At 44.8% G+C, this 18,626-nt stretch overlaps 1 protein-coding gene across 15 annotated transcripts in view; it reads left to right on the top strand.

Annotated features, from left to right (window-relative positions):
• DEPDC5 (DEP domain containing 5, GATOR1 subcomplex subunit) overlaps positions 1 to 18,626 on the top strand; it is a 110,190-nt gene that overhangs the window by 70,266 nt on the left and 21,298 nt on the right. For 9 of the 15 annotated variants that reach the window (XM_081037150.1, XM_081037143.1, XM_081037152.1 and 6 more), the window contains 5 exons: positions 1,928 to 2,036; positions 4,530 to 4,595; positions 14,725 to 14,879; positions 16,901 to 16,978; positions 17,492 to 17,624. In XM_081037150.1, coding sequence (XP_080893276.1) covers positions 1,928 to 2,036; positions 4,530 to 4,595; positions 14,725 to 14,879; positions 16,901 to 16,978; positions 17,492 to 17,624 — 541 coding nt within the window. The remainder of the gene's footprint in view (positions 1 to 1,927; positions 2,037 to 4,529; positions 4,596 to 14,724; positions 14,880 to 16,900; positions 16,979 to 17,491; positions 17,625 to 18,626) is intronic. The other 6 variants (XM_081037144.1, XM_081037157.1, XM_081037156.1 and 3 more) reach the window with 1 other exon arrangement.

An 18,626-nucleotide genomic window follows, 5' to 3' on the forward strand; every position in this document is an offset into this window, starting at 1 on the left:
AATTTTTGGAGATAATTGGAGAAATATTAGATACTAGAAAATGTTTTTTAAATTTTGAGTGTTGCGCAAGGCTCATAACACCAGCATGGGCCAGGGAGCTGTGTCCTACACAACTAGACTGAGAAACAGCGGCTTGAACCGGAGTGGGGGGGGGCAGAAGAAGGGGGGAAAAAATTTTTGAGTGTGGTGATAGAATTGTGGTTGTGTCTTTTAAAAACATTTTCTTTGAGAGATACAGTATGTGCTGAAGTGTTTATGGATGAAATATCATGTCTGAGTTTTGCTTCAAAATAATTGGGGTGGATAGGTAGGGTGTACAGATGAAACAATATTGGCTCTAAATGAATAATTTTGGGGTCTGAGAAGATGGGGTTCGATTATATCTTCCTCTTTACTTTTGTATATGTTTGAAATGTTTCCATAATAAAAACTAAAAATGAGAGAGTGTATGTAACAGATTACTGTGGAAACTGGTTTTTAATCTATGGGATGAGATTACTTTACCGTCAATAACAAACAGATTGGATTCCTAGGGAGGCAGGTGGAGTTTAAAGTGTAGGATGTTTATTAAGGAGAGTCTTGGGCTCAACACCTGTGGAAGGGAGAGGGAAGAAGAAACAGGAGTGGGCAGAGGGAAAAGCCGAGATGTGATGAAAGCCTAGCGACAGCCTCAGGCCACCTCACTCGAGGTCTGGAGCTAGAACCACCTTCAGAGATGACCCAGGTTGGACCCACATGGCCCGCCCAGGCCTTTCCACTCCCTCACTGATCATTCATTATCTGTGGCAGCCCAGGGAGGGGTGAGAGCTTGCATGAGTCTGCTCTGCAGCTGGGGCTGTCCCTGACGGGCCGACAGCTGAGCCAACTGGACAATGTGTCCAGCTACTGTGGCGACAAGGCAGCAGCAGAGGGTTCTGGGTGGCACCTCGCACTGTCGTTACAATAATGAAGCATTTAAGGCTATAATGTGACCCTTCTGAAACTTAGCAAATAAAATATTTAGTAATAAAACAATCTAATTTGGAGGAGCATTTAAGTTACAATAGTTCATAGTTAATTTTAGTATGGAAAGAATTAGGAAAATAAACATGAAAGTATGTATATATATCAGAACCAGGATGGGATGGGATGGGATGTCATAAGAAAGCCATATCTTGTTATGAGATGATATCTGTTAGATTTGTGTGGGGTTTTCTTTTGGGGGAAATATAAGTATGTACATTGAAATATTAACATACCGTGGTTCCCCGAAGATAAGACCTAGCCGGACCATCAGCTCTAATGTGTCTTTTGGAGCAAAAATTAATAAAATTAAAATTTTAAAATAAGACCGGGTCTTATTTTACTATAATATAAGATTGGGTCTTATATAATATAATATACAATAATACTGGGTCTTATATTAATTTTTGCTCCAAAAGATGCATTAGAGCTGATGGTCCGGCTAGGTCTCATTTTCGGGGAAACACGGTATAAACCTTCAAGATGTATATAGAGTGTCAACCCATTTCCCCCTATTAAGTTTATGCCAGAGGTTAATGCAGCCCTAATTTTCAGAATGTGTTTCTGCTGGTATATTTAATAAAAACAGAAAAAGTCTTTTCCAGAGGATTAAAAATATGGTGTTCATGGATGGAGTCACTCAAAACATGTCACTCGTCTTTTTAAAGTAATAGGGAAGCACCAGATGCTGCCAAGATGCTTTTTAAAGTGGGCTGTTTTCTGATTTACCATAGAGGGCAGGTGATTGTTCAGGACAACGAATGAAATTAAGGGTATCATGTAAGGCCTGAAGGACAAACAAAGCAGAAATGTCTGTTTCAAAAGATGACAGCAACATAGCTGTCTTCATTCCATCTTGGCTAATGTGGGTCTTTCACCAGGGGTCTCTGAGCAAGCCGCAGTCATGTGTTTTTCCTCCTTTCAGGTGCCTGGGAGAACAGCAGGCAGCTGTGCATGGTGGCAAGAGCTCCGCCCAGCCCACCGAGAGCAGCAGCGTTGCCATGACTCCCACCTACGTGGACAGCCCACGAAAGGTAAAGGAGGCCACTGCAGCAGGGAGCATGCTCTCAGAGATGCGATGTGGAGGGGAGAATGGGGAGCCATTCGAGTCCAGGATTGAATGTGCTGAGGATGAATTAAGTCTACCCTGGGCACTTTTAAGCATTCCTGTTTTTATTGAGGAACTTTCCTGCTCACAGTTGTAAGGAAGCGAACAGCTAGCTAAATGCAGATATTCAGCAGTCAAGCTAAACAGTATTGGTCAAGGCCCAAGCTCTGAAACTGGCCATCTGGTTTTCCTTCAGCTGCATCTTTGGCTCTCCTGGTGTGGTGGGGTCTGTGGGGGAACGTAGAAAGCTACTGAAGCAGCTTCCATGAAAGCTCACTTTTTTTTTTTTTTAACTCGCTACAAACAAAAGTCCAGGACCAGAGTGCTCACTCTTTGATAATGAAATTTCCATCAGTTTGCTTAGACTCCTGAGAAATACAGTCAAATGGAAGCAGGACCAAAAAACAAGAGTAAAAAACAATACCTGAGGCTTTGGGCCTTTGTATGGAACAGCAAGTACAGCAGAGGGGCCAAAAATTCACTAGGTCAGGATTTTTATACCTTTTACAACCCATGGCCTTGGCTCTGTCCACTCCTGGGAAATTCAGAATCTGGTATCATTCTGATGTAGGGTGAGCTGACTGTATGTTTTTTCATCTGGTCTCTATCACTAGGAAACAAATAAGATTTAATAGATATATTTTCTTTTCAAAATTGTGGTCTGATTGTATATCTACCTATGTGTTTATTTTACTTCCATATCATGAAAATTTCCCCACATCATTAAATATTTTTCAAAAGCATGATTTAGATAACCATATAATATTTCATCATGGTGAATAGACCTTAATTTATAACTCACTTTTTTTGTTCAAAATGTAGATGGTATCTGATTTTTAAAAATAATTTTTGATAATTATTCCATAAATTTTTATAATTATTCTACAAGGTATCATAATTATAAATAACATGGCAAATAACCTCTTTGCATATAATTATTTGACCATATGTCTGATTGTTTCTTTAGGATAAATTACTAGAATTAGACTACTAGGATGGAGGGGTTAAAATCTGAGAAAAAGTATAACTGGGGCTTTAGGCAGCTTATATAATACAGAGATCAGAGACTGGCAAACCTACATAAATATGGGCTTTGGGGGCCAAGAGGCAAGATCAAGGCTTTTGCGTAGGTACTTCCATAACCATTTACAAACTACTCTTAGGTGCTATGAGAGCCAAAGTGAAGAGCCGTGGCTGATATACTCAGAAATGCCCGACGTCTCCAATCAGATTCTTGTGTTAGGATGTGTGGAGGGATACCTGAATTTGCATCTCCTCAGCCACATATTTCCACGCTTGGTTCCTTGAGTTCAGAATGACTTGTGGAAAATAGCAGCAGTGTTAAAATGGATAGCCAAATATTGCAGTGATTCCACTTTTAAAAATGAAGAAAAGTTGTAGGAAAACAGAGACCTTCAGATGTATCAAGTGCCATTTCTGAATTTCAGTGATAATGCATCAAAAGTAAACAGATTTGGAAGGGACAACAGGACACTTCTTGACCTTAAGAAAGATGGAAAGAGGGGTCTTTGGAAAAATGCTTTATGTCATTTTTGTTTCAAATACATGGCTTGAACCCCAGCAGAATCGGGTGGGGAGGGGAAGACAGCTTCAGGAAGCTCCCCCCACTCCCCCTAGTGAGTGCATATGTATCTGACATTATGTATGGCTCAGCTTCTTGGTGATTTTGTTACACAAACAGTGGAGGAGAAGGTATTGCTGCTTTTGTATCCTGTTTGCTCAGAAAATTAAGTACGTAAAACTTCTCCTGCATTGAGTCTTCTTCTTCCATCTGGCTGCCATGTTTAGTAACAGGCAGAATTGAAAACCTCAGGCCTCTGCCTATCTCTTCAAGAGGTCTGCTGATCACCTAGCCAGGCAGGAGGCCAGGAAGAAACCACCGAAGCCTCTCCCCTGCCACCCCCTGCAAGTTGCTCTTTGGCCTCTTCCCTTCCCCTTGGCATTGGTCTGAAGGAAGTTTAGAGCTTTGCAGGAGGGTGCAAGCATCCAAGCCAGGCTCTGAGGAGACCTGAGGGAGCTTGGACACACCTTCTAACCCAGGTGCTTGCTCCCACACGGGTGGGATAGTCTGCCCAAGAAGGTGTGAGTTCCTGCTAATGCTTTGCCTTCCTGGGTGGATGGATCTCTCTCTCTCTCTCTCTCTCTCTCTCCCCCTCCCCCTCTCCCTCTCTCCTCCCCACCCTCCTTCCTTCCCTCCCTCCTTCTTTCCCTCCCCCCACTCCCCACCCCCATCCCTTTATGTGCCCTTATTTCTCTCCTTCCCTCCTTGTTTTTATTTTTATTTTTTTCTCTCATACCCCTCTTCTTCCCTTGATGGTTCACCACTGGTCCACAATCTGTTCCTTCGCTCCCTTGCACCTGCTGCTGCGGCCACTGCTTCCTCCTCCTCTGACTTCAGGACGGGGCCTTCTTTATGGAGTTTGTCCGCAGCCCGCGCACAGCGTCATCCGCCTCCTACTCTCAGGTCAGTCCAACTCTGCAGCCCATGCATGCCTGTCCTGTCAGCAGAAGCCTTCTGCTTGGCTCTCAACAGTTGGAATTGGGCTGCAACTGAGTTGCAAGGGCTGGTGAAATTGAATTTGGTCTCAAAGGTGTGCATTCTCACCCGTAGATTTGGCAGCTGGAAATGCTTAATGTAAGAGAACAAACAATCACACTCATGTTAACTCACGTGTTTCGTGTCTCCGCCTGTTTCACATAGTTGCCATGGATTCTCCGCCACATGGCAGCATCTTTCCTTTAAGGTGTTCATGTCCACACAATGTAAGCAACATGAAGTATACTTACTTAAGGAGTAAACAGTTTTTTTTTCTTCCCAGTATAAGTAGATGCATTTATAACAGCGGGGAATAAAGTGGTGGAAAACATTTATTGATAGGCGTGTGCTTTGTCAGAGGCTAATGGTGTGCGACCCTGGGCAGCTCATCTAGGCTGTGGACTTCCCCTAACCAGATCTCTAAGGACCTTCTCAGCCTTAACGTTCTCGTTATTATCCGCTATGCACATGGTGTCGTCTCATTTCATCCTTACAACATAGTCTAGGAGTTAAATAGAAATTTTATCACAGTTTTACAGATGGACAAAGAAGTTGTGTTTTACACAGTATGGGCTTGAGCGGGGGTTTCAATGCAGGACCAACAGGCTTGACTCATGACACACACACCCATCCCACTGTGTAATTAGCGTTAGTAATTGCTGTTCTGAAAGGTCTTAGGTGAAGAGAGACTGGGTTCCATGCCCTGTATCAAGACTCCTAAGTATATAAAATTGGCTTAAATACAGAGATTTGAAAGGGTTGAGGGGGTTTATACAGAGCAGGACAGGCCAAGGAGGACAGGACTCGGGGGCGGTTCAAGAGCAAAGGTTGAGGAATCCTTATTTGGTGCAAGTCAGAAAACCGACACTGATTGAGTACCGGCTCTGCCAGCTACTGTGCAAGGGACTCTGCAACCATCATGTTCACAACACTGTATGAGGTGCAGGTACTATCACCCCACTTTCCAGATGAGGAAACAGGCTTAAAGATGTTACCTGGTCAAAGAGCAAACAGCTAGTGAGTGGCTGAGCTCCTGCACTGTCCTGCTCACCGTGCTGGGAGGGAAAGGGGTTAGTTAACATTGGAGCCTTCCCTTTCTGCGAGGTGCAGAGGGCGCCACGCCTGTCAGTGCAGTTCTTCAGAGGTCTGCGCCTGCCTCTTTCCAGTGAGCTGCATGACCCTGGGCAAACCCCGTCAGGGCCTAAGTCCTAATCCAAGAATCCTGATCTCTGAGTGTAGGAAGCACACTGCGTTTTTGGTGTAAAACAGACTCAGGTCGGACTTTTTAACCTTTTACTGTTTAAAAAGAGACCTTCTTGTGACAAGTTTTGGATTTAGATTAGAATAACATAAAAAAAAATAAACAGTCGAAAGAAGAGACTTGTTTTATAAATCCTATAATAGTCCACACATCTTCTCATGATGGAATTTGCCAGTAGAACAAAAATGGACAAGTTCTGCAATTGGAAATAGAAAATAGAGATGAGATGTTAGGAGAAGCACATGAATAAAGATTATATTACATACCAGGTGTATTGTTAAGAAGATACATAATTTAAAAAAGTTATCTCTAATCATATCAGATACAGTAAGGGAACTCACAAAATTACTCACAAAAATACTTACACAAAATTAAATTGTACTTTATTTTTGTTTTATTTATTGTGTTAAAAATTTACATAACATAGAATTTGCTTTTTTTTCTAACACGTAGCCTAGAGAGTGGAGGGGCCAGTAGAGTCAGACAGCTTCTTTCAGATCTTGACTTCAGCACTGTCCCAGGGAACTGCTTTAGACATGTTAGTTAACCTCCTAAACCTCAGTTTCTTCATTTGTAAAAGGAAATAAAAATAACTTCCTTATAGGGTTGTTTTGAGGATTAGGAATAATATGTATTTCTCAACATATTTCAAGGGAATGAAGTCACATAGAGCATGTGTACAATTAAGTTACATGTCAGTGACACGATAACTAGAAGAGCCCCACCTGTTTGGAAAGTAACACACTTCTAGTAATGCATGAGGCAAGAACAATACATGTAAGGCCACTAGCATGGTGTGTAGTATGTGGTGGCCACACAGTAAAATGTTAGCTAGGATCAGGGTTAGGAGTGCTATGATGCCAGGTTTCGATGTCAGTTTGGCACATATTTTTTAGTGTCTACTCCCCATTCCTGCTGCCTCTGCTCTCTCCATCCTCGTTCCACGACCAGAAAGTACAGAGGGTGCAGTGAGCTCCTTAGGAGAATGGGACTACTTGTTAAAAGACGGTCAGCATGAAGGCCCTGGCATCAAGCTGCCAGCGACCACGGATTGTCTGTGAGCCTTTCAGCAACTGCACTAACCTCGCTGTAACTGGGGTTTCTCACCTGCATAGTGAGACTCATAACTGTGTTCTCCTTATAGAGTCGCTGTGAGAGCGAAATGGGATGAAGCATCTTTGTGGTTAGCTCAGACCCTGGCACATAGTAAATTCCCCATACATGTGTGTATGTGGGAGAGAGAGAGAGGAAAGAGGGGAGGGAGAAGGAAGAAGGATGGGGGAGGGCACAAGCTCGTGAATGAGCTTGATTGGGCCAGGCAGCTCTCTCTCTTAAGTGTGTGTGTGTAAAAATGCGCTTAGATTAGGTGACTTCTCCTATGCCTTTTATCTTCGAAATTCTGGAATGACCCTATTGGACCTTGAAAAGTAAGTCCTCTAGCTCTGGCTGAGTCACAAATGTATAGCCTGTGGGTTTTGCTACCTCAGCACAGCTCTCTGGAAAGAGGATCCTGTTAGCCAAGGGGTGCAGGGGGCGTCACCTCAGACTCTGATTCTTCTAAGGGAAGAAAGCTCCTGTGAAATTAAAACAGACAGCAGTGCACAGAGCGTTCCAGGTACCAGGGCTGTGCACGAGTCTTAGAAAATCGTTCTTTGTTCCACCAGTTCATCATTCTAACGATAATGAATGTGTCACTCTCTGATAATCAGAACAGATTTCCTCTCCATATTCTGCTCTCTGGAAATGAAATTTCATCATCACAAACTTACATAAGAATTTGGAGGGCGTGAGAAACACTTGGTTATGGGATTTTCCTCACAACTCAGCCTCATGATGTCTTTTGTCTGCATCGTGGAGCCTGAAGGAACATTTTGGTCAAGGAGACAGACTCCTGCTACCTAAAGCCTGAGCCAGTGTTGGGGTCTCTTCCCCCCCATCTCCTGACCCCCCAGCAGTTCCTCTCACAAGGAGGCTTGGCTCTTAGCAGCCTAGCCCTGCATGTCTTCTTGGATTTGCGTGGTAAATGTGTCTGAAGTCATCTACTTCTCTCTGTCACTTCTATCACCACCACCACACCCCCCAGTACAAGGGGCCATTTCTCACCCTGATCTTGCAGCAGCCTCTGGCATGGTCTCCCTGCTTCCTTCCTGGCCCTCTCCTAACCTGCCTCCAGGGTTTACCTTTTGAAATGAAAATCTGATTGTGTCACCCCTGATTAAACCTTTCCATGGTGTATTAGCTTGGGCTGCTATAACAAAATACTGCAGACTGAGTGGCTTTAAACAACACATTTACTTCTCATAGTTCTGGAGGCTGATAAGTCCAAGATCAAAGTGCCGACACATTCAGTTCATTGTAAGGGCCCTCTTCTGGCTTGCAGGTGCCCACCTTCTCACTGTGTCCTCACATGGCAGAGAGAGCTCTGGTGTCTCTTCTTCCTGTAAGGGCACTAATCCTCATGATCTCATGTAAACCTAACTACCTCCCAAAGGTCCCACCGCCATATACCATCACATCAGGGGGATAGGATTTCAGCATATGAATTGGGGGAGGGGGAGGGCATACATTCAGTCCACATCACATGGCTTCCCTTCCTTTAGGATGAAGGCCGAAACGCTTGTGATGACCTGAGAGGTCCCATGTGAGCCAGATCCTGCTTCCGTTTCTGGCCTTGTCTGCTGCCATCCTCTTCCTCACTCTTGCACTCCAGTGACAGGCCTTTCCCCGGCGACACCAGGTTTCTTGCTGCCCGTGCCTTGGCACTTGCTCTTCCCGCTGACTGTGCCTAGTTAATTCCTACTTATCTCGTCAGATCCCACATCTTGGACTTGCATAGCTCCAGTGCCTGTCCTTTCAGCACTTCTCACAGTTCTGCTCTTGCGTTTGTATGACTGGCATTAATTAACGTTCATCTCCGCGAGACTGTAAACTCCGAGAGGGCAGCTGCTGTGTGTGTGTTGCTGACCGTTGATTCTTCAGCATCTAGTCTGGCACCTAGGAGGGACTCAGTAATTTTCTAACCATGCCTCCAAGATGCTGGTGCAGGAGACAGACGTAAAAAAGTTTATGCAGTGGAATCCCTTCTTTCTCTTTGATAATGTACACAAAACCCTGAACTATATACCGGGATGCCAAAAAAATGTATACACATTTTAAGAGACGTTAAAGGAGTTTTCTGGGGAGTCAGAGGCGATGTGACCAAAAGTGCACTTTTCACTCTTGGATCTATTTGCTCTCTTCGGAGACATGAATAAACAAAAGGCTCCTGTTCCCTGGGGCTCAGTTCCCCATGAGACCCCAGGGACATACTAATCGCCCACTGCCATAACTGCAGCCCTATACTGTCAGTCAGGTTCTTATCAAAGGTCTACATGCAAGACTTTTACAAGGAGCACGATGGGTCATTCTGTTCCCAACTCCTGAAAACATGTTCAGCCTTTCTGTGTTTTTAGTATTTTCAAATTGATTGGAAATATTTAAAAATTAGGAGATTTTTTACAAAACTCCAGATTTCTTTGGTGAAAAGAAGCCAGACACCAAGCCTGGGTTCCTTCTTGGTACTAGTCACACGGCCAGAGGAGCCGGCGGCCTTTCTTTTTTGTTTTTTTCATGCTTAGCCAGCTGTGCCAGTACATATCTAATGGCCCCTGGACACGTGTTTTGTTTGCTCCCTTTGCTGTAGAACAGTGTTGTCCAATAGAACTTGCTGCCATGGTGGAAATGTTCTCTGTCTGTGCTGTTCAGTACAGAAGCCATGAGTCACACGTGGCTGATGAACATTTGAAAAGTGGCTGGTGCAACTGAGAACTGAATTTTACATTTTATTTTAATTAATTTATAGTCAAATGGCCACATAGGGCTAGTATCTACTGTATTGTATGGCTCCACTCTAGACATTTAAAATGTTATGACTAAAGTACTTATTTATACCCTAGAATTTCACACTTGTCCTAGGCTTGTTTTCTGGTTTTTTCTCACACTTTTTCTATCCTTGGTTATTGGATTTGCTCATGTATTTATTTTATCTTATTTGTTTATTTATTGACAGACTCATCTTTTTTGGAGTGATAGGAAATATAAACCTACAAATAACCATTCAGAATAAGGGGTTAGAATGAACAGAAGGAAGAAGGCTGTACCTGTGGAGAAATTTCAGTTCAATTGCGATTGCAAATGCTGAGCGCCTGCTGGGTGTGGAGCTGTGCCAAGTGCCATGGGAGATACAGGGATGAATAAAACACTTTACAGAACTGACTTATCTAATGTCTGTTCTCCCTCCCCATCCCCAAATGGTTAGCTCCAAGAGCGCGCGGGGAGGGTTTTCATTTGGGATGATATTCCTTCCCTGATACCATAAACCTTGGAAAATGTCCTGGCTATCTGGCTGGGAGTTATTCCTGAGCTCTCCATGTCTAAAAGGTATATGGAATTCTTTCATGAGTCCTTTTACCATTTATTACTACTTACCTATGAGCCTCAAGGCACAGAGAGCTGGGCTGATACATACGGCTTCCTGGTGGCTGATTGTCCTCCAACATAAGAAAGTGGGGCTCTGATGGGCACATAGGTTGGAGGCCTGTGGGGGCACCTGTTACGGTTGATGCTAATCTCAGAGACATCCCTGGCAGAGCTCCCTCTCCTATCTTCTTCCACAGCTTTGAGTGTATGGGAAAGTGGGAGGAGACTGGTGATTGGTATTGCTGATGAGGGTATGTTTGTTTAACAAATAAATGCCAGACTTTATTTGGATTTCACCAGTTCGTCTACTAATGTCGTGTTTTTTTTTTGTTCCAGGATCTAATCCAGGGCACCACATTGCATTTAGTGGTCATGTCACCCCAGTCTCTTCTGGTCTGTGACAGCTTCTCATCTTTTTTATGGCCCCAATAGCTTTGAGGAATCCTAGCCACATATGAGGTGTGATCAAACAATAGAGTGAATGTTTAAATTAAAAAAAATTTATTACAGTAAAAGATACTGCCATTAATCCCCCTTAAAATACACCCCCTCACTTTGAACACCTTTAACCCATCATTCTTGCCACTTTCTGAAGCTGTTCTGGAAGGCCTCTTTTGTGAGTGTCTTTAGTTGCGCTGTCATGGCTGCCTCAATATCCTGAATCAATTCAAAACGTTTACCTTTCATGGTTATTTTGACTTTGGGGAAGAGGCAGAAATCGCACGGTGCCAGATCTGGTGAATAAGGTGGATGAGGAGACACCGTAATGTTTTTGACAGAAATTGCCGTACCAGAAGCGATGTGTGACATGGAGTCTTTCCATTGTGATCTCCAAATATGGTGAATGCTGCTGCCGAGAGTCATCCAACGAAAAGGCAGGGATCTTCAATACGGGAAGGGGCGCATCAAACCTTAGTAACAGTGTGTGACAAGTTTCAGCTTGTTTGGTGCAGTCAGTTGGGTGTAAGCTACGGTTGAGAGAAGGTGTGTTTTCAAATGTGCCATAAATCATCCTCCATCATGACAACACTCTGTGTCACACATTGCTTCTGGTATATGACAATTTCTGTCAAATAAAAACATTATGATGTGTCTTCATCCACCTTATTCACTGGATCTGGCACCATGCAACTTCTGGCTCTTCCCCAAAGTCAAAATGATTCAGGACACCAAGACAGCCACAACAGCACAACTAGAGACACTCTTGAAAGAGGACTTCCAGAACTGCTTCAGAAAGTGGCAAGAACGATGGGATAAGTGTGTTCGAAGCAAGGGGGAGTATTTTGAGAGCTATTAATGGCAATGTGTCTTTTACTATAATAATTTTTTTAAAAAATTTAAACATTCACCATATTTGTTTGATCATACCTTGTATACCACAGAATGTCTCCAAATCTGAATTGGTCTGATGCTTTCCTGGAGTTATGGTTAGGCTGGAGTTACGTGGTTTTGAAAAGAATACAACAGAGGTGAAGTATGTTTCTCATCACATCATATCAGGGAGTACACGAGACTCACACAGCATCACTGATGACATAAATCTTCATCACTTGGTGGTGTAGTATTTGCCAGCTGTCTCCACTATGAAGTTACTATTTTTCCCTTTCTATGTTCTTCAGAAGCAAGTCACTAAAATTAGCTCACTCAAAAGAGGAGGGGGAGATTAAACTCCACCTCATGGAAGGGGGAGTATCTGCGTAAGTTAAATGGAATCCTCTGTGAGGAAGATTTTGAATGAGGTTCCTAAGATGAAACGCATCCGAGACCAAGCACTTCCCTCCATTTGGCTGTTTCCAGGCCTCTGTGTGAAAAGACTGCTGTTCTGTCCATCTAGCCTTCCTTGTCTTTCTGTTTTCCACTGGTCTCATTCTAAAAAGTTCCTTTGGGTGGCTTATGAAAGTAAATGCAACCTTCAAAATAAGAATGTGACTAGATTTTCACATTCAGGGGAAATACAGGAAATGAAAAAATAAGATAACATATAACATGAGGCCTTATGAAGTACCTAGAGTTTCATGCTAAATTCAGCCCTGAACTTTTTGGTAACCAAAGAAAAGTGGGAAACATCTGTTGCAGGATTCACAGTGCTTGTAAGATAAAGACAAACGAGTTGCTCAGGAGAAGCACGACTTTTCCTGGTATTGAGATCTGAGCAGAATGCCTTTCTGTGCAGCCTCTTGAAAGACATTGTGATATAGAGCAGGGGTCAGGAAACCAGGACAAATCTGGCCCACCATCGGCTTTTATAAATAAAGTTTTATTGGAAGAGAGCCATGCCTATTCATTTACATTGTCCATGGCTGCTTTTGTGCTTTTCCGTAGAGTTGAGTAGTTGCGACAGGCCATTTGGCCCACAAAGCCTAAATATACTATCTGGTGCTTCACAGAAAATGTTTGCCAATTTCTGATTTAGAGGATAACTCCTTAACCACATCTCTACTAAAAAAAAAAACAAACAGCAAGGATCATATAAATTTTGGTAACATCCTGCAGTTTAGGCTGGTGGGGCAGTTCTTACCAGTATAGGACAGAAAACCTTAGTATAGGGACCTACAAGGAAGCTCTTCTGTGCCTAAGAGCTGGGTCTTAGGCACAGAAGATTAGTGTCTAATTTTCAATTACAGTGTACTACCTGTTCTTAAATCTTGCTGGTTAGAGGCAGATGGTGATTGGTAATTGCAAGCTGCCTCTGACTGCATTTCTCCTATGTATTTATGGTGCTGGCAGAGTCTCTGTGGTCCTTTTTTGCAAATCACTGAGCCTGCAACAGGGTTCCTTCAGAACCAGGGGTGATTTTGCTTCCCAAGGGACATTTGGTGATATCTGGAGACATTTTTATTTGTCATAGCTGGAGTGGGGGGAGGTGATAAGAGTGGATATTACTGGCACCCTGCGGGTACAAGCTAGGGATGCTTCCCCGTGTCCCACATAGGACAGCCCCCCACAACAGCCTTACCTGACCCCAAGTAGCAATAGTATCAAGGTTGAGACTCCCTGTCTTAGAAGGAGTGATTTTTACATCATCTAACAAAATACCTGATAATATAAGGCTCCTTTCTGGAAGTACTCAAGTACTCCCTAGTCCCATGTCAGAGGGACTAGGAGTCTTAAATTTTTCCAGAAATGTTCTGGAAAGCTTACCATTCTCGATAGATACTTGCTATGGGGTGCAGCCTTTCCAGATGAGCAGGTCATAATCCTGCTCCCCAGGACGTTTAAAGGGAATGAGAGATATGACACCAAAATCCGGCAGCTACCAGGAGAGGGTTATAGAGATCCAAAGCAGAGAGACAGATGGCTTCGGTTTGGGGCCTAGGGCAGAGCGATTCAGGAAACATTTTACTAAGGGAGTGGTGTTTGAAACGGGCCTTGGAGTCTGATGGGTTTTTACCTTATGATTGTGGGGAAAGGAATCTCAGGGTTGTGGGGAAGGGAATCTCATGGTGGTGGGGCACCCAGACAGGGTTTGGTTTGGCTAGAAACGTGCACATGGGTGGTGGTACAGTGGGGTCACAGGTTGGAGCTATTGTGCTGGACCTTCAGTGTCCTTCAAGTCCTTTCTCATGAGGAGACTTGAGAGATTTCAGAGTAACAGTGCTGGGATTGGAACTGTCCTTTAGGAAGATGAAAGTGGAGGTGACTCATTTTTGGAGGAGAGGCTGTAGTCAGAGTAGTCAGTTAGGAGACTGGTACAGCCCTCTGGGGTGGGAGGAAGTGTGGGCCTGATACGAGTGGTGGAATGGGCATGACATCGAGAGGCATGTGAGTTGGCAGACGGGAGGCCACAGGACAAGGCTTTTCTTCATAGTGAAGCTGGAGAAGGAAGCTATCAGATGCCTCTGAGGTTTGAGCCTGGACACTTAGAAGACTGATTGTACTGCTGACAGACATAGGAAAGGAGGATTGGGTGGGAAGGGGTGAGCCACGGTAAGTGGAAGGTGCCTGCTGCAATACTCAACCATTTGTCTCTAATTGTGTTTTCTCTCCCTCTTCCAAATCTCATTGTAAGGAATGAGTTTGCCTTCTTTACTTTCTTTCCATGGAGGTTTTTCTTTCGTGTAAATCTTGTGGTTTGAGTCAGGTGCTGGAACCATTTCTCTGGTCCTGGGGATTTCCTGTGAATGGCAGCCTCCTGGCAACCTTGGTTTGGAGCACAGCAGTTCCTATTGCTCTGCTGGAAGCAGTGCACACAGACTGGGTATGGTCCCTAGATTCCTTCAGCTCTTCCACCAGGGACCAGCAGGACTGAGAGTGAGAGAGGAACGGAAAGGTCCACAAATATAAATAGCCTTAAAGAATTTTTTGTTTCTTTGGTGTTAATTGTAAAATCTCCTGCAGGTGTCTGTGGACCAGACGGCTGTCCCCATGTTGGACGGCACCAGTTTGGGGGTAAGCGCAGGTCAATCCGTGGACAGAGGCAACAGCCAGACGTTTGGGAACTCTCAGAACTCAGGGGAACAGGGCTTCACCTCCGCAAACCCCAGTGACAGCAGGTGAGATTCGGAACAGCCAAACTTATGCTCCTGGGCCGTTGGGATGGTCTAACCTCAGAGGCTGGGTCACACATTCTGTGCTGGGTTTTCCCATGTCTCATGCACTGCAGCTTATTCACTCTGACCAGAGGCACAAGCAGGCCTGGGCTTCTCTAGTCTCTGTCGTCTCCCCAGGCCCAAATCTCCACCAAGCCTGGGTGACTTTTCAACACTGGCCATGGGGGAGGATGGAGGGACTGCCTGGTGCATTGGAAGGGAGTGATTTTCTGCTGCTTTTGGAAGAAAAGAGGAACTGGGGGTTGATTAGGCTGGAGATGAGGAGACCAAAAATGATACAAATCGGGATGATGACTGAAAAGAACAGAGAACAGATTCCATTTCATGATAAACAACTTCCTAGCAGTTGGTACTGCCCCAGGGAAATGGTCCGCCTTAGAGGAGCTGAGGTCTGTGCCATTGAAGATGTTCACAGAGATGAGACAGCCTCCTGTTCAGACTTTCGTAGCAGGGTCTTGGGCATTAAAAGGAAGTTCACTTCCAGGGTCTTTTAAAGGCTTTTTCTTTTTTTAACTTTGAGATTTTGAAATGTTGCAGTGGGTCCTGGACCCTCCAAATAGGAAGAGGAAGCCAGGCCTGAGAAAAGGGAGAGGTTTAAGGAGCTCGAGGAGCTTCCGGAAAAGCCCCAGATTTGGTATGGTAGGTGGCCATGGATGTCCCATGCCCAGTGATCTGGGATCAATTGCTAAGTATTAAGCTTGTTTAAGCATACCACTGAGGAAGAACTCGGGTATCACGTGCTAGAAAGATCTGGGCTCTAGAATCGATCAGACCTGGATTCAAATGTGGATCCCGGGTCTTTGACCTTCACCAGCTCCTGTAACCTGAGTTTCCAAGGGTTCCTGCTATGATTATGTTTAGTATTGTTTACCATTGTGGACTCTGTCTGTATTAGTCCTTTGCTCAGTATTTTACACACGTTAACCTCAGAGTAACCCTGACAGGCGCGAATACTATCACCCCAGATTTTCAGATGAGGAAACTAAAGCTAGTAAAACTAGAGGACATGCAGCTGGTAGGTCCCGATACTGGGATTCTGTCCCCAGTGTTCTCATGATGTTACCTAGTGCTCTCTGGTGAGGTTAAATGATGTGACCCGTCAAAGGCCTTTGGTGCAAAACCAGAGCGGTCCAGTGATCCAGGGGGATTTTTTGGAAGTGGTCAGGCCTGAGGCAGATTGTTAAAAAGCTAGGAGAGATGCCTTTTTTTTCTTTTTCTCTCTTTTTTTTTTTAAGATTTTATTGGGGAAGGGGAACAGGACTTTATTGGGGAACAGTGTGTACTTCCAGGATTTTTTCCAAGTCAAGTTGTTGTCCTTTCAGTCTTAGTTGTGGAGGGCGCTGTTCAGCTTCAAGTTGTTGTCCTTTCGGTCTTAATTGTGGAGGGCGCAGCTCAGCTCCAAGTCCAGTTGCCATTGTTAGTTGCAGGGGGAACAGCCCACCATCCCTTGCGGGAGTTGAACCAGCAACCTTGTGGTTGACAGGACACACTCCAACCAACTGAGCCATCCGGGAGGCAGCTCAGCTCAAGGTGCCGTGTTCAATCTTAGTTGCAGGGGGTGCTGCCCATCATCCCTTGCAACAGTCGAGGAGTCGAACCAGCAACTTAGTGGTTGAGAGCCCACTGGCCCATGTGGGAATTGAACCAGCAGCCTTTAGCGTTAGGAGCACGGAGCTCCAACCGCCTGAGCTCCACCAGGCCTGCCCGGAAATGCCTATTAAGGATAAGCAGCTGTGGACACAAAACCACTTGGAATTTTTTTTTTTTAATGTGCGCACTTTGGAAATAGAACCCCCTGTGAGGTATCCCCAAGATGGAGCTATCCAGAATTTGCTGGAATGCATTCACTGTCAATGTCGTCCTGGTTTCTAGCTCTGTAAGAAGTGGAATGAAGTTGCTAAGAGTCATGCTCTTGACCATGTGTGTGCCCCCTTACCTTGCTGACCAGACCCTCTGTGTTACAGCTCTCAGCAGCTGACAGCAAGCTCCTTGACGTCGTCCTCCCCCCTGGCGGAGATCCTGGAAGCCATGAAGCACCCCTCGTAAGTGGTTCTGCGCACGTATGAGTGCAGGAGTGGGAAGACCCCACAGGCCCGGGCTGGGGCGATGCTCAGGCAGTATGGTTTGGTGGATTCATAACCTGACTCAGTGCTCACCAGCTGTGAGACCTTGAGCAAGTTAGTTTTTGACCTCTCTGAGCCTCTGTTGCCTTGTTTGTGAAATGGGATAATGTAAAGCGGTTAAGTCACAGGGTTGATAAAGGGATTAAATGAAATAGTTACATAAATTACCTAGTGTAATGCCTGACAAGTATAGCCTCTAAATGTCAGATCCTTTTTCCTTCCCCTTCTCCCTTTCCCCTGATTACATATTTTTTGTTCTGTCATGAGAATTTCTGTGGGTCTGGAAATAGTGTAGAGAAATTGCACTGTGGGGATCCTCACTTCAGATATGAAATGCTTTAGTGGGAGTCCCTTCTTTGTCATCTTCTCTTTCTGCTTGTTGCCACCGTGCCCACACATACCCTGCTCCCTGCCCGCCATGTTGGAACTCAGGACAGGAGTCCAGCTGCTCTCCGAGCAGAAGGGTCTCGCACCGTGCTGCTTCATCAGTGCAGAGGTGGTGCACTGGATGGTGAACAGCGTGGAGGGGGTCCAGACGCCGGCCATGGCCATCGACATCATGCAGGTGAGACAGTAGGGCAGGGCCCGCAGAATCGCCTGCGCAGGTCCCTGTGAAACCAGAGCCTGTCTCTGAAGCAGCCGCCCTTCGCTGTAATGATCATGTAGAATATTTTCTTTGAAACCGAAGAATGAAAGCACGGACCAAGGAGAGGCGAGGAGTTGTAAAAGAGGATGGTTTATTAAAAGTAAAGAGTAAAGAGTCGCAGCTCTTGGAACGAGAGGAGGTCCCAACAGGGTTGCCCAACGTGGGACAGAGGCTCTGGTTTTTGTACCTTCCCTTGCTTGGAGAAGGGGGGCTGGCGCCTTCTAATGGAATTCGTCTATCAGGTTTGTCCTGTTTGCCCACCCTAAAGGGATTAACGAACCCATCCCTGTCTATCAGATCTGCTCCTTTATCCGGCCAAAAGGGATTTATGAGATAATTTATTAACCTCAAGGAGCATTCTCATATCTTTGTCCTGGAGTGAAGGAGACATTCCAGAACCTGAAGTTTCAGGATATGGCTGCTTTTGTTTGTTCCACCAGGGACCTTCCTGTCTACCTAACTGACAACATGCTAACTAACCTGTCTCAAGGAGGTCTGCAGGTTGGGGGTGAGGATCTATTTTTAATAAACGTGAGGCCTGTCTAGAATTGATGAAAGTCTTTCTTTGAAAGACATGATACTTTGACTTTGACTTAAATACTTTGACTTAAAAATCTGGCAGAATTTATTGTCTGAACTGAAATATTCTGAAAGGAATCTGCACTTTTGAACCTCGGAGGAATCTCTGTGAAAGATTCCCAGGGAGGGTCTGCCCTCCGACCTTGAGCCCCCATTTTCCCCTGTTCACTCAAGACGGAAGGCTGGATTCAAGGCTCTGCCTCAGGGACCTTCTGGTGCCCTGTATTTACTCTGTCAGAGCACTTAACACAACAGAGTGAAGATTCTGCATATATCTCAGTCATCTGTCATCTCAACCAGGCTCCTTGAGGACAGGGCCACCTCTCACAATGTTTCCATATC

The sequence above is a fragment of the Rhinolophus hipposideros genome (genome assembly GCF_964194185.1).
Source record: "Rhinolophus hipposideros genome assembly, chromosome: 24".
NCBI classification, from domain to species: domain Eukaryota; kingdom Metazoa; phylum Chordata; class Mammalia; order Chiroptera; family Rhinolophidae; genus Rhinolophus; species Rhinolophus hipposideros.